The 20,129-nt window shown below is 40.5% G+C and overlaps 1 protein-coding gene across 1 annotated transcript; it reads left to right on the forward strand.

The window, feature by feature from the left end:
* The first annotated feature begins 6,247 nt into the window (after window positions 1-6,247).
* On the forward strand, window positions 6,248-19,687 carry LOC142178500 (uncharacterized). Its single transcript, XM_075248153.1, has 9 exons — window positions 6,248-6,468; window positions 6,747-7,075; window positions 7,185-7,274; window positions 7,376-7,617; window positions 8,052-8,118; window positions 8,201-9,362; window positions 9,462-9,639; window positions 18,875-19,099; window positions 19,271-19,687. Exons 1-9 carry the CDS (start codon window positions 6,248-6,250, stop codon window positions 19,685-19,687), a joined length of 2,931 nt encoding a protein of 976 aa, XP_075104254.1.
* Window positions 19,688-20,129: the final 442 nt, after the last annotated feature.

A 20,129-nucleotide genomic window follows, 5' to 3' on the forward strand; every position in this document is an offset into this window, starting at 1 on the left:
GGATACTATGGGATCGGGCTGCGCGCCGTAGCAATGTTATACTGATATTGATATGAGGTCGAGGGCCTAGATTTGATGCCATGAGATGGCATGATATTGCGCCTGGGCCGCAAGGGGCCCCTCCCGGAGTCTGCACACCCCCAGTGAGCGCCGTCGACGATAAATAAATGGAGCGGGCTGCACGTCGTAGCGGGTACTATAAGGTACCGTTCTATGTGTTGATTTCTCTTTATATGTCTGCCACTTAACTGCTTATTTGTTGTAGTATTTCTACATTTCGCTTCCATTGGTCTATTACTCTCATATTACTTGTTTTTAAACTGTCGCAGTATAGATTACTCTGTGTTTTCCGTGATTTCTTATTCTCAATCATTATTTATCCTTATTACTCACTGGGTCGGAGTACTCACATTATTCCCTGCACCTTGCGTGCAGATCCTGGTGCATCTGAGGCTGAGTGAGGATTATTTTAGTTGAGCAGCGCATATCCGGGAGCATCGAGGTAGCTGCATGGCATCCGCAGCCCTGATCTCTCCCTTCTATCCTTGTTATTAATTAGTATTCTCTAGATGGACATGTATTAGGTTGTTAAACTTGTACTAGAGGCTCGAGACTTGTGACACCAGATCTGTATGGGCTATGTAGTGGTATTATCATCTGAATTTCCACATATTTAACTCGTTGTCTTAAACTTTTATTGGAGTAATTTAGCAATTTAACTGTGTTAGCTGATAATGATTTTTATAAGAAAGCAGAAAGGGTTGTTAGTTGGTCAGGCTTGCCTAGCAGTGTATTGGGCGCCATAATGACCGGGGTTGGGGTCGTAACAGTGATTGGCCTCTAGGGCCTCAAATTCTTTCCTCATAGCATCTTGCCAAGCTGGTATAGGTGCAGCTGACAGGAGGAGTCAGAGTAGTGATGCAAGACAAGGAAGGGGGCAAATGGCAAACATAGTCAGACAAGTGGGGAGGAAGATGATGAGTTCTGCCAGAACTTCCGAGAGGACCAGCAATAGGAGCAGCTGTTGTAGGAACATGAGAAGGAATAACAGGAGGAGTAGGATTAGAGGGTATAGGTGAAAAAGTTAAATCAGGCACAAGAGAAGGAATAGGGTCAGAGGGAAGAGAGGGTGAATCAGGGGTAGGAGAAGGAGGTGAAGCAGGCATAGGAGAAGTAGGAACATAAGTGAGAGGAACATAATTATGAGTGGAAGGAGGAAAAGGGAAGGAATCAGAAGGAGGTGAAAGTGGTGGGAATGAAATAGGAGTTTGGAAAACATGGGAGGAAGAAGAGAAGAGGAAGACTTCTTCATGGAAAACCACATCCCTGGACACAAAGAACTGCTTGGTTTCTAGGTTGTAAAGTTTGTAACCCTTCTTGGAAAAGAGATAACCAAGGAAGACACATGTTATCATTCTGCTTCTCAACTTGTCCCTATGAGGAATAGGTACAGTAGCATAAGCCAGACATCCAAAGGTTTTTAAGTGAGAATAAGGAGGAGTTTTATTGTAAAGGACTTCAAAAGGTGATTTACTGTGGAGGAGCCTAGATGAGAGTCTGTTGATGATATAGGTTGCGTGAGCAAACAATCCCCTGAAACCCTAATAGGAGCTTTCGATTGAAAAAGCAAATACCTACAAGCCTCAAGCAAGGTTCTATGCTTCCTTTCAACTACCCCATTTTGTTGTGGTGTATGGGGACAAGTAGTTTGATGAATACTACATTTGTTAGAGAAATAGGAAATGGCAGAATGACTACCCCAAATTCTAGGGCATTGTTACTCCTAATTGTTTGAATAGTAAGGGAAAATTTCACATTAGAATAACTGGGCTCCTTACTTTTCAATTTTATAGCCCATATTTCAATTTACAATCAACTAGCCCAAAAGGCTAAGATTCAACATCCAACTCCAATAGGTTCTCAAAATTACTATTTAATTTTTAAAGAAGATTCCTCAAGATTTTAAATTATTTTCGAATCAGTAACTGTGACTTAAATATTAAATCAACAAACCAAATTTATTTGGGAGGTTAAAAATTAGCTTTTTAACAAGCTTAAATATATAGGTTTAAATTCCGAATTTGATTTTGTGAGAAATTTGGAGTGGGTGTTATAAAGACTTGTTAGAAATAATATAAGGAGGTTGTATATAAAATTTGAAGTCATTTAATAGAGATTTGAACTGGTTTTGAACAAGAATTGCAACTGAAAATCATGGAAGAAGTTCATCTACAAACGCTTGTATAAAGGTGTATAAAAGTATATAATAGTGTATAAGGTGTGTTTCTACACTCATATACACTATTATACAAGATTATACATAATTATACAAAAAAAACTAACTTCATCTTCTTCCTTGCGTTTTTTCTGAAATTTAACTCAAATCTTTCTCAAATCTACTGCAAATCACTTCAAATTTAAATTTTGAACTCCTTTTGATATTTTCAAACAATTGGAAGAACACCTAATCCAAACAACTAACAAATTCAAAAAAACTCATTTTCAAAAACAAAACTTTGAATGGTCTTCAATGGTGGACTTCTACTCTTCAATTTTCTTACATTGCAAGTAGGTGAACAAGAGGAGAAGCAGAAAATACACGGTCCCTTGAAGCATATGTAGAAGATGTGATAAAAAGAGAGAGTGAAAGCAATAGTTGTGAAAACACAAATTTAACTCCATAGCTTTTAGAAGCAATGGTTGTAAGAACACAGATTTTAAATTTGCTAGTGCTTTCAAAATATGTACAGTGTGAGCTAGATGTGATAAAACTTAAAAATATGGGCCATTTTTTGTTATGGTATGAAGTCATGTGTATTTTCTTATAATTCTTTCGAATAGTAATATGGAATTGATTTTTGACCATGGCCACAAAAGTTATAATCAAAGAAAAGGCATTACTTTTAGAACCCATTAAATAAGTCCAAGTAGATCTAGAGAAATCATCAACTATGCTTAGGAAATATCTAGAACCAGAATGTGTAGGAGTATGGTAGAGTCCCCCAAGTATCCACATGTATGAGTTGAAAGGGATGAGTACGATGAATGGAACTATCAGGGAAAGGGAGTCTGGTTTGTCTAGCCATAGGACATATTTCACAAGGAAAATGTTGTTTGAAAGATAAAGAGGAAGATATAGCAGAAATGACCTTCATTATAACAAAAAGAATATGTGCAAGTCTTTGGTGCCAAATAATGTCCATTTTATTCAATTCAGCTTCATTACAAGATGGAATAGATTGAGACAAAGCATTTTGAGAAGAACTAGAATTACACAATGAACTAGAACTAGAACTAGGACCAATAATAATAAGAGGTAAAGATGGAAAGCTACATGTAGTAGGCAATAGTAAAAACATTTTGAGCTGAAGAATAAAAAGGCAATAGTACAGGTAAACTTGTAAAGCCCATCCTCTTGCTTACCAAGCTCCAGAGGCATCTTCAGAGAAGGGCCTTGTAGCAAGCAAGAGTCAGAACAAAACTGTGGAATGCATGTCAATAACAAAACAAGTTTGTTCACAGAAATTAGATTATGTTTAAAAGAGGGAATGTAAAGAACATCTAGAAGAATAATAGAAGGATATAAAGACTCAGTACAAGTAACTTTAACTTTATATCCATTAGGAAGTGTGACAAGGTAAAGAATAGGCAAAGGTGTGATATTGGTTAGAAGATCATTGTTGTAAGTCATGTGATCAGATACTCCAAAATCAATAATCCATTTATTGGGTGAGGACTGACTCAATATTAAAGCTAGAGAACAAGTCACTACTTTGGGAATGAGCACATTACCAGCAAAATTGACAGAAGCCATGAGGTCAAACTGAGATGGTGTAGAATCAGAGGCATGAGAATATTGTAGAAAGGCCATTAGCTGAGAATATTGGTTCTTGGTTAAACCAGGTACTAATAAACCTTGTGAATCATTGTTGGTAGTTCCAGCAACAGGAAGAGAAAAAGAATTTATACAATCATCAGAAGAAAAATCTGTTCCAATAGTCGCATTTGCTGCAATTTTCTTTCCTTTGGTAAATTTGAAATCAGGAGGGAAACCATGAAGCTTGAAGAACTTATCAATTAAGTGCCGCTTGATCAAAGTTCACTCTTTGGACGTACTGTCTCTGAGTGATGGAACCAGGAGGCCTATAATTTGTGTTGGGATTGGACTGATGGTTGAGATTGATTTTGGCAATGAAAGCAGCTAAATCAGGACCAAATTAAGAGTTAGAATTGATCTGCCTCTGCATTTCATCTTGAAGAAGGATGTTATATGCACTGTCCAGTGTTGGAGGTGGTTGCATCATGAGCAAGTTGCTCCTGACACTAACATAGACTTCATTCAGCCCCATGAGAAACTGATGAAGTCTATCCTCTTACTCCTCTTTGAGAATACCTTCCTTTGCACCACAAATGCAATGATTTCCATGATTTTTACGAACAACTCTCACTTTATCCCACAATTTCTTTAATTTGTTAAAGTACGAGGCAATATCTAGGGAAACCTTGACAGGTCGAAGAAAGTTCTTTCTTAATTTCAAAGGCTTTACTTCCATTTACTGTCCCATATCTTTTATTTAACTATCTCCATATTTCTTCAGTTGTTTCAGAATACTAGACATTATCCGCAATATCAGGAGATAAAGAACTTGTTAACCATGAAATTACCATATTATTACATTTGTCCCACTTTTTAGACTCGATGGAATTATTAGGAGGTTTAGGCAAACTACCATCAACAAACGTAATTTTTTCCTAGCATACAACGAAACAATTATAGTCCTTTTCCAACCCCCAAAATTTGTCCCAGAGAAAGGGACTGGTACAAGTGAAACACTTGGAACATCTGAAGACTGTACAAATAAAGGACTAGAGGGTTTGGGAACAAACTCAAGTGTGCCAGATGCACTAGTCACATCAAAATCAGTAGATCCCATAGCTACTATAACATTCAACAATGAAAACTTATCCGAAGAATCTCATGAAAAGAGGGGAGATATACAGAGTTACCGGATTCTTCGCAATCGGAAGAACAACCTTCAAAACCACAACTCACAGCAACCAAACAATGTTTCACTGCAACACAACAACCATGATTGATGAAATAGGATGAAGTTGTAAAACCTTAGAAATCTCGAGCTTAATGATGACTACACGAATTTGTAGATAAAACCTCCATAAGTAAATGAATGAGGAACACAAGGTCAGAAAACACTCAGATGAATCAAAATGAACAGGAAAACCGCCGAAGAAAACAGTATGTAGACTCCAAATCGCTACCCATACAAATCAAAATCCTCAATGAAACTGGATGAAGGTAACATTGGAAGATAGAGGGGGACGAGATGGACCAGAATCTCGCTCTGATAACATGAAAACATGGAAGAATCGATCTGGATTTTGGAAAAATGTATTGTGGTTCATGTGAAAGAGGAAGAGATAAAGGAGGATCTTTCTAGAACTGAATTGGATAAAATGATCCTGATGGTGTGAGCCAGGTTGACCCTGCTTATTATATACAGCCCAATATACACATAACTAATGCAATATAAAGTCTAGAAAGACTAACTACTAAACATAAGTGGGCCAGTTCCATAATTACAATAGGCCCAAATACAAGTGGTAAAATAAATAGAGGCTATGCTAATCGGTCTTTCCTTTTGGGACCAGATACCAAATAGTCCATGAATCCAACAAATTATAGATGATAATAAGGAGTTGAATATTCTGATTCTTCTTAGATCGGAAGAGAAGGATAAAAGAAAAGATGTGCAAAGTTAGGCTTTGTATGTATTCGATAAAGAGAGAATCTTCACAGAGAATGTCAATGATACTCCTTACAAAAATATTCGATCCCCCTCTAGAATTACATCTCTTCATATTTATATTAGTACATGGAGCTATTGAGATTAGAAGAGTAGTATGGACCAAAATATAATTGTATAAACTTTAAGGAGTGAAAGTTGTTAGTTAGTTAAGAGGTGCACATGTGTTGGTTATAATAGTGCACCTCCTCCAAATCTCTCTATTCTTCTTTCATTCTAACGAACTCATAAAGAAATGAAATTCCTCTCCTCCTTCTTTCTAGTTCCTCTCTCTAGTTCATAAGCTTACATTGATCATTGCGTGTATTAGATTTAGATCAAATTCCCAGTAATTCAACATTCTAACATGGTATCAGTGCAGTGATTGCTGGATCAGCAGTAATTCTCAAGTTTTTTGAAGCATCGAAGAACAGCTGAGCTTAATAATGGCGGATGATGAAATCGGGAATCTTTCTCACAATCATCCACTTTTCCTAAAGGATTCAGATGGACCAGGAACTGCACTTATCTTGCTCAAACTCACAGGGCCAGAAAATTATGCCCTGTGGAGTAGATTGATGCAAGTTGCTTTGCTGGTGAAGAACAAATTAGATTTTGTGGATGGAACATGCCTTAAAAGCTCATTTCGAGGAGATTTGGCAACACGGTAGGAGAGATACAACGCGGTGGTGTTATCGTGGTTGAGCAGCACTGTTTCAACAGAATTGGTGCCAAGTATTATGTATGCTTCAAGTGCGAAGAAAGTCTGGGATGAATTCAAGGAAGGATTTTACAAATGTGACTTGACCAGAATTTATCAGCTTTGGACAAAAATTGCAACCCTAAGGCAAGGTACTGATTCTGTAACTAGCTATTTTTTAAAATTAAAGGATTTCTGGGATGAATTAGATATATTAGCACCTCTGCCTTCGTGTGATTATGAAGAATCAAGGACTTATGTGGATCACCTAATAAGACAAAGGCTATTGCAATCCTAATGGAATTGAATGAAAGCTACAGTCATGTTAGGAGAGATGTTTTGTTGAAGAGGCCAGTGCTAAATGTTAATCAAGCCTATTCAATAGTGATGCAAGAGGAAAGTCAAAGAAAATTTGGTGTAGTAGAGGTCAATAGAGATCTTTTAACAATGTTAGTAAGAAAAGCTCAGGCTTTTAAGAATAAGAGGCCAGGACTGATCTGTGATTATTGCGGATACAAAGGTTATTTGAAGGAGAATTGTTACAAAATCATAGGCTATCCACCAGATTTCAAAAGTAAGAAGAAAGGGCAATTCAATCCAGGGGAAACCACATGCTAATATGGCAAATACATATGAGGGTGTGAGTGTGAAGAATCAATATTAGCAGGGGAATTTTTTCACAGAAGATCAATATAAACAATTGGTGAATATGCTGACAATATCTTCAGCTGGTGACAATACTTCAAGTTCAGATGGTTCTGCAAATCTGGCAGGTACTGTATCTTTACTATCCAATGCACAATCATATCTTTACTATCCAATGCACAATCATATGGAGCCTCACATCACATTACTTTTTGCAAAGACATTCTAGAAAGAATTAAGGAGATAGATAAAGGTAGCAATGATGGAGTACAAATTCCTACAGATTCTAGATCAGAGATTACATATACAAGAGATGCAATAGTAATGGAAACACAAAGAATTACTAATGTTCTTCATGTTCCAGACTTTAAGTTCAACTTGCTTTCAGTGTCAAAGTTGACTAAAGAACTGTGTTGTTCAGCTTGTTTCTACCCTGATTTTGTAGTCTTTCAAGGACTCTTCAATGGCAAGGTACTGGGGATTGGTAAGGACAACAATGGTCTATATATACTGAAAAGGGAGAGAGTAGTAGCAGCAGTTTCAATACAAAAGGAATCTGTAGATACAACACTATGGCATCATAGGTTAGGGCATGCATCACCAATGTAATGCATCATTTACCAGACTTGATGAACAAAGTGAATCAGAAAGTACAAGAAGACTGTCAAATCTGTCCATTAGCCAAGCAAAGTAGACTAAAATTTCCTACTAGTAGCAGCACATCTAGTTACAGTTTTCAGCTTGTGCATATTGATGTTCGAGGTTCGTATAAGAATTCCACTTATGATAGAAAGCATTATTTTGCTACATTAGTTAATGACTACAGTAGATACACTTGGATTTGCCTAATGAATTCAAAGTGCAAGGTGATTACTGTACTAAGATAATATTTGTTGCTAATAAAGAATCAGTTCGAAACAAGTATTAAGGTTCTGAGATCTGATAATGGAACTGAGTTCTATAATGCAAAATGTAATGAATTGTTATCTTACAAACATAGAGGTGGCCAGGGCAGTAATGTTTTAGAGTGGGATACCAAAATGATTTTGGGAAGACTGTGTCAAGACTGCAGACTACACTATTAACAAACTGCCTACTAGAGTATTAAAGGGTAAATCACCTTATGAAGTGTTGTATGGGAAGCCTTCTAAGATAGACCACTTGAGACTATTTGAATGTTTATGTTATACAAGCACTCTACCCAAAGGAGATAAATTTCCACCTAGAGCAAGGAGAACTGTGTTGATAGGATATTTAGAAACTCAAAAGGGTTATAGGTTGTTTGATTTAGATTCCAAGACTTTTCTGGTTAGCAGGGATGTTAGTTTCAGAGAGAAGACATTCCTTTTTAAGCAATCAGGAGAGCCTCCTAAAGATCTGTTCCTTTTATCACCTATAAATCATACTGAGTGTACAGTACAACCAACTCAGCATGTGCATGAAGGTCAATCACTCCAAGAAGAATCTGACACAGTCCCTAGTGAGGAACTTGCCCAGGTTGAAGAAGAAGACACTGATACTACAGTAGGTGACAATAGTTATGCAACTACAGCAGATAAAATTGGTCATGATTTGGATGCTGGGATGGATAATGAAGCAAGTTTAGAGTTAGAATCAGAAATGGAAAATGGAGCCTCTTCAGCTGAAGTGCCTATGCATAAAGAATTACATGAACAACCTGTCACAAGTTTAGAGTCTGTAGTTGCAAGGAGGTCCACTAGAGGATTTAAGCCTCCTATATGGCACAAGGATTATGTCACTAGTTGGACTCCTTCCAAGGGTCTTACTCACTCTATCACTAATAATGTACAATATGAGCATCTACCAGCTCATTATCAGTCTTCTTTGACAGAATTTTCCAACAATATTGAACCTTCTTCCTTTAAAGAAGCATCACAAGATGACAGATGGGTTGATGCCATGAAACAAGAGATACATGCTCTCGAGGAAAATAATACATGGGAGATAGTTGACTTTCCATCAAGAAAGAAACCAATAGGCTCAAAATGGGTTCACAAGATAAAATATAAAGCTAATGGGGAGATAGACAGATTCAAAGCTAGATTGGTTGCAAAGGGCTACACACAACAGGAAAGTCTAGATTATCATGAGACATTATTTCCTATTGCCAAGATGGTTAGAGTCAGGACTATCATCAGTTTAGTAGCTTCTGAAGGATGGAACCTCTATCAAATGGATGTCAACAATGCATTCATGTAAGGTGACCTCATAGAAGATGTCTACATGAACCTGCCACAGGGATTTCATAGGCAGGAGAAGTCCAAAGTGTGCAAGTTGCTGAAATCACTATATAGATTTAAGCAGGCATCAAGACAATGGAATATCAAGTTGTCTAATGCATTGCTCAATGCTGGATACTCTCAAAGTGCCTATAATCATTCCATGTTCACAAAAAGGGGAGATGGCAGGCACATAGTTATAATTCTTGTATATGTTGATGATATACTAATCACAGGAAGCAACAATGATCTGGTAAAGTGGCGCGCAATACATCCATAAGTGAGACTCTACTAGGCACAACTTTGTAGACTCCCTAGGACACGACCCGCTCTGATACCACTTTGTCATGCCCCAAACCTGGTGAGGCGTAGCTGGCACCCGGTGTCGCACTGGCTCGAGAAAACCACTCTACAACTCTTTTTTTTCTTAACTATAATGGGCCAGCATGGCCATAACTCGTAATGTACAACTGTAAGTGGAAAAACACTGTATCACTGAATCATTTTTCTTAAAACATGAATACATATGGGTCGTCAAGGCCTCTGACATATTGTAAAAAATGAACCTATGTCTACAAATCATCTAAGAATAATTGACATCAAATGGGACAGGGTACTGGCCTACCCATAGGTCTGTAGTAAAACTCTAACACGATGACTCATAGACTTGGCTGCACTCCGAATGAGGTGGAGTCTTACCGATCATTCGTTGAATGCCAATCTCGTCTACTATGAGGGCTCGTCAAACTGATATCTATACATGCAGGCATGAATGCAGTGTCCCCAACAAAAGGATGTCAGTACAAATAATGTACTGAGTATATAAGGCATGTAAATAAATATGTAAAGAGCATGGAAGAAACATGGAGTAAAAGACTCAACCTGTAAGTCTGAATAGCTCTGTAAATCATGAAATATTTATAAAACCATGAATATGCACAAAAATGTCATGTAATGCATAGCTTTGTACGTACATAACATCATCAGGCCTCTGAGGGCACCCCATCATATCATCTCGGCCACTATGGGCAAATCATCAATGTATACCAGCTAATCAGGTGGTGGTGCGTATATAACGCCATAACCTTTTCCCATATCCATATAATATACATATATACTCGTATATAACACCATCTGGTTATGAGTTAATGTACATGTATAAATGCATGAAATACATGAGAAATACGTTAATAGATTTTTTCGGAATGCCATAAAAATCAATATACAATGAGGACCCAAAAGGTCATCACTTATTTTAAAACAAAATTTTCGTGTACTGAGTCCTTGAAAACCTCATTTAGAGTCACCTCGATTTGCGTACGCATTCCGGACGCGTAGCTGGAAAGCTTAAATATGAAATTTTGTGAAAAATGATAAGTTTTGACTGTAAAATGAAAAAATTTGACTTCGGTCAACATTTTGGATAAACGGGCCCAGATCCATGATTTGACAGTCTCGGAGGGTCCGTAGGAAAATATGGGACTTGGGCGTATGCCCGGAATCAAATTTCGAGATCCCCAGCCCGAGAAATGAATTTTTAAAGGAAATTATTTTCTGAAAATTTTTAAGGAAATTTAAAATAAAGTTTGATTAGAAAGAGATGGTATCGGGCCCGTATATTGGTTCTGGTGCCAAGTATAGGTCTTACATATGGTTTAAGTCATTTCTGTATAGTTTGGTTGAAAACGGACGTCGTTTGACGCGATTCGGACCTAAATTGCTAAATTTGATACTTGATGAAGTTTGAGAAAAAATTCTTGATTTTGAGGTTTGATTCATTGTTATTGAGGTTATTTTGGCGATTTGATCGCACGGATAAGTTCGTATGATGTTGTTGAGTTAGTACGTGTATTTGGTTAGGGGCCCCGAGGGCTCGAGTGTGTTTCGGCAAGTTTTGAACTTAGGAAAAAGTTGCAGATTAAGAGAGGTTGCAGGTCTCTGAAGTCAGGTCTCGCGATCCGCGGTGGAAACTTCGCGGCCGCGGTGGGAGCTCCGCGACCGCGGTGGGTTATATGCGGTCTATGGTGAGCAAGGCCAAGACTCCGCGGCCGCGCTCGATTTCTTGCGGTCCGCGGTGAAGCTCCGCAGCCGCAGTCCTTTTTATGCGGTCCGCCGGGAGGGTCTGAGAGGGGTATAAATAGACGGGATTTCCAGTTATTTTCATTTTTCAAAACCCCAAAAACATAAGAGGCGATTTTTCAAACAACATTTTTTCTCCAAATCAATTGTAAGTCATTTTTAACTAGTTTTCTTTAATCATTAACATTTTTTAACATGATTTCAACTTCAAATCAATTATTTTCATGGGGGAAATTGGGTGTTTTGGGTAGGACCTAGGTTTTTCAAAAAAATAAGGATTTGGACCTCTATTGGGGTTCGATTTCAAAACAAATTACATATTTGAGCTCGTGGGAGAATGGGTAATCGGGTTTAGGTCTGAATTTCGGGTTTGGACCAAGCGGGCCCGGGGTCGATTTTTGACTTTTTGGGAAAATCTTTATAAAACCTATTTTCATGCATTAGAATTGATTCATTTAGCACTTATTGATGTAATTAAGTAACTTGTGGCTAGATACGAGTGAATTGGTGGTGGAATCAAGGGGTAAAGCTACAATTGAAACTTGAGTTGTGTTCGAGGCATCGAGGTAAGTGTTTGGTCTAACCTTAGCTTGAGGGATTAGGAGTTGTGTCCTATTTGCTATTTGCTTCTTGTCGAGTACGACGTATAGGCATGGTGACGAGTATATATATATTGGTGTCAAGCATGACCGTGAGTCTTATATTGTGATTTTCATGAGTTCGTTGTATTATTCATGCCTTGGTGAAGATTTCTAATTGTTGTATAAAGTTTGTGGAAAGAATTGTGACCTATGAACATTGAGGAGAATTGGCTCGAGTTATGAAATGAGTTGTGAAAGAATAAGTGATAATCGAACCACTAGAGCATTGGCTCGAGTTGTGAAGTGAATTTTGAAGTAAAAATTGAGAAAGAGATGAGATCATTATGTTGTCATCCTTGCCGGGCTATTGTTGATTTATTTGTTGTTCCCTTGCCGGGATTTAATTGTTTAATTGTTGTTCCCTTGCCAGGATTTAATTGTTTAACTGTTGTTCCTTTGCCGGGATCTCTATTACTATTTTGTTTATTCCCTTTCCCCTTTGCTTGTGATTGTTTTTTGGGTGAGGAAGAGTGTTAAAGCATGAAGGGTGATGTCGTGCCATGTTTGTTATTGTGAGGAAAGAGTATAAAGCACAAAGGGTGATGTCGTGTCGCACAACGTTCCATTCCGTGCCGAATCTATTGATTATATAGTGAGGAAAGAGAGTAAAAGCACGAAGGGTGATGCCGTGCACATTTTGATTATATGATTGTTTTGGTAAGGACGAGAGTAAAAGCACGAAGGGTGATGTCGTGCATATTTTTATTATATAACTGCTTTGGTGAGGTTGAGAGTAAAAGCACGAAGGGTGATGCCGTGCAAATTGTTGATTTCTGCTTCCTTGTTGATATTCCAGTTATGTTGTTTCTTTCCTTACCTGATGCCTTTCTATTCAAAGCTAATATCTCCCTCACAGCATGTTTCCCCCTCCCACGTTGACTGGTTATTTATGTATTTCTTTTCTTCTGCATATAGATATATGAATTGCACAGGTTTATTTGGTAGTCTGGTCCTAGCCTCGTCACTACTTCGCCGAAGTTAGGCTAGACACTTACCAGCACATGGGGTCAGTTGTGCTGATACTACACTCTGCACTGTGTGCAGATCCAGGAGCAGCTTTCGAACGATAGTTGGAGTGTTTCCTTCAGTCCACCCGGAGACCCAAGGTAGACCTGCAGGCGTCCGCAGGCCCTGACGTCTCCCTCTATCTCAATTTCTTGTTTCATTTCCTTTTGTTTAGAAATAGTGTATTGTATTTCTTCAGACCTTGTATGTAGTAACTCTTAGACAGTCTGTGACACTGTAACACCAGGTTTTGGGGTATTTGAGGTTTTAAAAGTTATAATAGACGTAGCCTTAAGATATATAATTGTTGACTTACGCTTATTTATTTAAAATTCTGCTTTTATCATATTATCGACTTGTGTTTGTTAATAGGAAGCAAAAAAAAAGGAAGTGTAGTAATTAGTTAAGGTTTGGCTTGCCTAGCTCCCATTAGTAGGCGTCATCACGACTCTTGAGGGTGGGAAATTCGGGTCGTGACAAGTTGGTATCAGAGCTCTAGGTTACATAGGTCTTACAGTTCACAGACAAGCTTAGTAGAGTCTGAGGGATCGGTACAGAGACGTTTGTATTTATCCCTCAGGGGCTACAGAGTTAGGAAAAACTTCACATTCATTCTTTCCTGTCGTGCGATTTTATTTCTCAATGCTAATTGAACTTCTACTCTGTTGTTTTGCAGATGGCGAGAACACGCGCTTCCTCATCCTCCGCTCAGCAGCTCGAGCCCCCAGCAGCAGTTCCCATGAGGGGCAGAGGGCTAGGCCGAGGCCGTGCTAGAGGCCGAGGTGGGGCCAGATCTCAACCCTGAGCAGCAGCCCCAGTGACGGAGCCTCAGGTTGATTTTGATGAGGAGGTTCTAGCTCTAGCAGTCCCGGTGGGCCCATCTCGGGCCCAGAGGGTTTTATGGCTACCCCAATTCTTCAGGATGCTCTGGTCCGATTAGTGGGCCTCATGGAGAGTGTCACCGGGGCAGGCTTGCTTCCTATAGCACCAGCTGTCTCTCAGGCTGGGGGAGGGGACCAGACTCCTGCTACTCGCACTCCGGAGCAGGTAGCTCCTCAGATTCAGACTCTAGCGGTTCAGCTAGTTTGAGCAGTACATTCGGGTGTGGTATCTCAGACCGGTGATGGAGTGGCTATGTCCGCCGATGCTTTGTGGAGATTGGATAGGTTCACCAAGCTCTTCACTTCTACTTTTAGCGGTGCATCTACTGAGGATTCCCAGGATTATCTAGATAGCTGCCACGAGGTTCTCAGGAACATGGGTATTATTGAGACCAATGGGGTTGATTTTGCAACATTTTGATTGTTTGGATCCGCTAAGACTTGGTGGGGGGATTATTGCTTAGTGAGACCAGCCGGATCGCCAGCCTTGACTTGGGAGTAGTTTACAGTGTTGTTCCTGGAGAAGTTTCTCCCCGTTACTCAAAGAGAGGCCTATCGGAGGCATTTTGAGCGCCTCCAGCAAGGTTCCATTACTATTACCCAGTATAAGACCAGGTTCATCGACTTAGCTCGCCATGCTCTCATTATACTCCCCACCGAGTGAGAGAGGGTGAGGAGGTTTATTGATGGTATTATTCAGCCGATTCATCTTCAGATGGCTAGAGAGGCTAGGAGTGAGATTACTTTTTAGGAGGCGGCCAATGTGGCCCATAGAGTTGAGATGGTTCTGTCACAGGGAGGCGGTCATGGGTCAGACAAGAGGCCCCATCATTCAGGCCGATTCAGTGGTAACTCATCCGGAGGTCGAGACTCGTATGGTAGAGGCCATCCTCTTAGGCCCTTTCAGTCAGTGCTCCAGGTTTCTGACGGTACTTTCGATGGTCGTGGTCCCAGATGCAGTATTACGATCAGCAGTCCTACAGTGCACCACCTACTCCTATAAGTGCACTGCCGCTTCAAAGTTTTCGGGGTGGTCATTCAGGTCGCCAGGGCCAGCAGACTCAGCAGCCGAGGGCTTGTTACACGTGTGGTGATCCGGGTCACATTTCCAGGTTTTTCCCTCAAGCACTGAGTAGCTCTCAGCATCAGGGTTCTTGTGCTATGGTACAGGCACCAAGTGTTCCACAGCCCGCCCAACCAGCTAGAGGTGGGGGTAGAGGTGCTAGAGGTGGAGGTAGAGGTACTAGAGGTGGAGCTTAGGAGCCATAGGTGGAGGCCAGCCAGCTGCAGGCCGTCCCAAAGATGTAGTTCAGGGTGGTGGGGCCTAGCCCTGATGTTACGCCATTCTAGCCAGGAGGCTGAGGCTTCAGATGCGGTCATTACAAGTATTATTCTAGTTTGTGATAGAGATGCTTCAGTGTTATTTGATCCAGGATCTACCTACTCGTATGTGTCATCTTATTTTGCACCATATCTGGTCATGCCTAGTGATTCATTGAGTATTCCTGTTTATGTGTCTACACCGGTGGGTGATTCTATTATGGTAGATCGAGTCCAGCGTTCTTGTATTATGGTGATTGGGGGTCTTGAGACTCGTGTGGATTTGTTGCTTCTAGACATGGTCGATTTCGATGTTATATTGAGGATGGACTGGTTATCACCTTACCACGCCATCTTGGACTGTCATGCCAAGACGGTGACCTTAGCCTTACCGGATTTGCCCCATTTAGAGTGGAGAGGCACTCTTGGTCATTCTACCAGCAGTGTTATCTCGTATGTGAAGGCCCGACATATGGTCGAGAAGGGGTGTTTGGCCTATTTGGCATATGTTCGTGATTCTAGTGCTTAGGTTCCCTCTTTTGATTTTGTGCCCGTTGTTCATGAGTTTCCTAAGGTATTCTTTTCAGACTTGCCGAGTATGCCACCCGACAGGGATATTGATTTTTGCATTGATTGGGCTCTGGGCACTCAGCCCATTTCTATTCCATCGTATCGTATGGCCCCGCCTGAATTGAAAGAGTTGAAGGAGCAGTTGCAAGACTTACTTGAGAAGGGTTTCATTAGGCTGAGTGTTTTGCCTTGGGGTGCGCCGGTGTTGTTTGTTAAGAAGAAGGACGGATCAATGAGAATGTGTATTGATTACTGGCAATTAAACAAAGTTACAATCAAGAATAAGTATCCATTGCCGAGGATCGATGATTTGTTTGATCAGCTTTAGGGTGCCAAGGTGTTTTTGAAGATTGATTTGAGATCTGGCTACCATCAGTTAAGTATTAGGGCATCCGATGTCCCTAAGACAGCTTTCCGCACTCGGTACGGGCATTATGAGTTCCTGGTCATGTCATTTGGGTTGACCAATGCCCCAGCAGCTTTTATGGATTTGATGAACCAAGTGTTCAGAACTTATTTGAACTCGTCCGTGATAGTCTTCATTGATGATATTTTGATATATTCCCGCAGTCGGGAGGTGCACGAGCAGCATCTTAGAGTGGTTCTTCAGACCTTGAGGGATTGTCAGTTATATGCTAAATTCTCGAAGTGTGAGTTCTGGTTGAGTTCAGTTGCATTCCTGGGTTATATTGTGTCAGTAGAGAGCATTCAGGTTGATCCGAAAAAGATTGAGGCAGTCAAGAACTGGTCTAGACCAACATCAGCTATAGAGATTCGGAGTTTCGTAGGACTAGCAGGCTACTATCGTCGATTCGTAGAGGGATTCTCATCTATCGCAGCCCCGATGACCAGGTTGACCCAAAAGGGTGCCCAATTCAGATGGTCAGACGAGTGTGAGGTGAGCTTTCAGAAGCTCAAGACAGCTCTGACTACGGCACCGGTGTTGGTTTTGCCCACAGGTCCAGGGCCTTATACAGTTTATTGTGACGCCTTTCGTATTGGGCTTGGTGCAGTGTTGATGCAGGATGGCAAGGTCATTGTATATGCTTCGCGGCAGTTGAAGATTCATGAGAAGAACTATCCAGTTCATGATTTAGAGTTGGCAGCCATAGTTCACGCATTGAAGAGTTGGAGGCATTATCTGTATGGCGTGGCATGTGAGGTGTTCACGGATCACAAGAGTCTTCAGTATTTGTTCAAGAAAAAGGAGCTAAATTTGAGGCAGAGGAGGTGGTTGGAGTTGTTGAAGGATTATGATATCACTATTTTAGATCACCCGGGAAAGGCCAATGTGGTGGCTGATGCCTTGAGTAGGAAGTCAGCCAGTATGGGCAGTCTTGCTTATATTCCGGTCGGTGAGAGACCGCTTGCTTTGGACGTTCAGGCTTTGGCCAATCAGTTTGTGAGGTTGGATATTTCTGAGCCTAGTCGTATATTGGCCTGCACGGTCCCTCGTTCTTCCTTATTGGAGTGTATCCGCGATCGGCAGTATGATGATCCCCATTTATGTGTCCTTAGAGATATGGTGCAGCACGGAGGTGCCAAGCAGGTTACCTTAGATGACAATGGAGTTTTGAGATTGCAGGGTCGAGTTTGTGTGCCTAATGTGGATGGGCTCCGAGAGTTGATTTTAGAGGAGGCCCATAGCTCATGGTACTCTATTCATCCAGGCGCCGCAAAGATGTATCAAGATTTGCGGCAGCATTATTGGTGGCAGAGAATGAAGAAGGATATCGTTGCATATGTGGCTCGGTGTTTGAATTGTCAGCAGGTTAAATACGAGCATTAGAGGCCTGGTGGTTTATTTCAGAGGATTGAGCTTCCCGAGTGGAAGTGGGAGCGGATCACTATGGATTTCGTTGTTGTACTCCCACAGACTCGAAGGAAGTTCGACGTAGTATGGGTCTTTGTTGATTGGCTGACCAAGTCAGCACATTTCATTCCTGTGGCGGTCTTCTATTCATCCGAGAGGCTAGCTGAATCTATGTCCGGGAGATTGTTCGTCTTCATGGTGTGCCTGTATCTATCATTTCAAACTGAGGTACACAGTTTACCTCGCATTTCTGGAGAGCAGTTCAGCGAGAGTTGGGCACCCAGGTTGAGTTGAGTATAGCATTTCATCCTCAGATGGACGGGCAGTCCGAGCGGACTATTCAGATTTTGGAGGATATGCTCCGAGCTTGTGTCATTGACTTTGGAGGCTCGTGGGATCAGTTTTTGCCTTTAGCAGAGTTTTCCTACAACAACAGTTATCAATCGAGTATCTAGATGGCTCCTTATGAGGCTTTATATGGTAGGCAGTGTCGATCTCCAGTTGGATGGTTTGAGCCGGGAGAGGCTCGATTGTTGGGTACGGATCTAGTTTGGGAGGCTTTAGACAAGGTCAGGATTATTCAGGATAGGCTTCGTGCAGCTTAGTCCAGACAAAAGAGTTATGCAGACAGCAAGGTTCGAGATGTGGCTTTTATGGTTGGAGAGCGGGTATTGCTCCGAGTGTCGCCTATGAAGGGCGTGATGAGATTTGGGAAGAAGGGCAAGCTTAGCCCTAGGTTCATTGGCCCGTTTGAGATTCTTGGTCGAGTGGGAGAGGTGGCTTATAGACTTGCATTGCCGCCGAGCTTATCATCTGTGCATCTAGTATTTCATGTGTCCATGCTCCGTAAATATCACGGCGGTACATCCCACGTGTTAGATTTCAGCACTGTCCAGTTGGACAAGGACTTGTCTTAAAAGGAGGAGCCGGTGGCTATTCTAGACCGGCAAGTTCGTCAATTGAGATCAAAGAGTTTTCCTTCTGTTCGTGTTCAGTGGAGAGGTCAGCCTCTTGAGACATCGACCTGGGAGTCCGAGTCTGATATGCGAAGCCGTTATCCCCATCTTTTCCCCAACTCAGGTACTTCTTTCTTTTGTCCGTTCGAGGACGAACGATTGTTTTAGAGGTGGAGAATTTGGGTCATCACTTGTTTTAAAACGAAACTTCCGTGTTTGGAAGCCAACTCAGCATGTGCATGAAGGTCAATCACTTCAAGAAGAATCTGACACAGTCCCTAGTGAGGAACTTGCCCAAGTTGAAGAAGAAGACACTGACACTACAGCAGGTGACAATTGTCATGCAACTACAGGAGATAACATTGGTCATGATTTGGATGCTGGGGTGAAAAATGAAGCAAGTTTAAAGTTAGAATTAGAAATGGAAAATGGAGCCTCATCAGCTGAAGTGCCTATGCATGAAGAATTACATGAATAACCTGTCACAAGTTCAGAGTTTGTAGCTGCAAGGAGGTCTACTAGAGGAGTTAAGCCTCCTATATGGCACAAGGATTATGTCACTGGTTGGACTCCTTCCAGGGGTCTTACTCACTCTATCACTAATCATGTTCAATATTAGCATCTACCAGCTCATTATCAGTCTTATTTGACAGAATTCTCCAACAATATTGAACCTTCTTCCTTTAGAGAAGCATCACAAGATGACAGATGGGTTGATGTCATGAAACAAGAGATACATGCTTTTGAGGAAAATAATATATGGGAAATAGTTGACTTGCCATCAAGAAAGAAACCAATAGGCTCAAAATGGGTTTACAAGATAAACTACAAAGCTAATGGGGAGATAGACAGATTCAAAGCTAGATTGGTTGCAAAGGACTACACACAACAAAAAGCTCTAGATTATCATGAGACATTCTCTCTTGTTGCCAAGATGGTTATAATCAGGACTGTCATCAATTTAGCAGCTTCTGAAGGATGGAACATCTATCAAATGGATGCCAACAATGCATTCTTGCAAGGTGACCTTATATAAGATGTCTACATAGACCTGCCACTGTGAGCACGTGATTTTCGCCCTATATGAGAATCACTCCCAAAAATTCAAAATAAAACAATTTTCCTTTGTGTATAATGTTTGTATTTTTATGGTATTTTTGTATAATTATTTGTATTTTTGTCTGTGAATGTTTATTTGTTTAAATTAATAAAAATATAAAATATGTCGCATTTTCATTTAGTATTTATTTGAGTTTGTTTTACAAAATGAGAAAATCAGAAGAAAAAATAATAATAATGTACATTGCATTTTTAGCATTTAACGTCTAAATTGTGAGATTTTATCGTTAATTGCTATTTAAATATGCGATAATAGTTATTTGGAATTAATTAGTATTTTTTATAGGTTAATTTAGTTTATAAGTTATTTTAGAATTTCAGTTTTATTAATTAGGAAGCAAAAGAAAAGAGAGCAAAAA

The sequence above is a fragment of the Nicotiana tabacum genome, chromosome 3 (genome assembly GCF_000715075.1).
Source record: "Nicotiana tabacum cultivar K326 chromosome 3, ASM71507v2, whole genome shotgun sequence".
NCBI lineage: Eukaryota > Viridiplantae > Streptophyta > Magnoliopsida > Solanales > Solanaceae > Nicotiana > Nicotiana tabacum.

Bases quoted from the DNA above. Each gene is read 5' to 3' on its own strand.
- LOC142178500 (XM_075248153.1), top strand. From the start codon at position 6,248: ATGGCGGATGATGAAATCGGGAATCTTTCTCACAATCATCCACTTTTC. The intron at 7,076-7,184 runs GTAAGAAGAAAG...ATTTTTTCACAG, and splicing joins CTATCCACCAGATTTCAAAA to AAGATCAATATAAACAATTG. The intron at 9,640-18,874 runs GTAAAGTGGCGC...CGTGTTTGGAAG, and splicing joins CAGGAAGCAACAATGATCTG to CCAACTCAGCATGTGCATGA.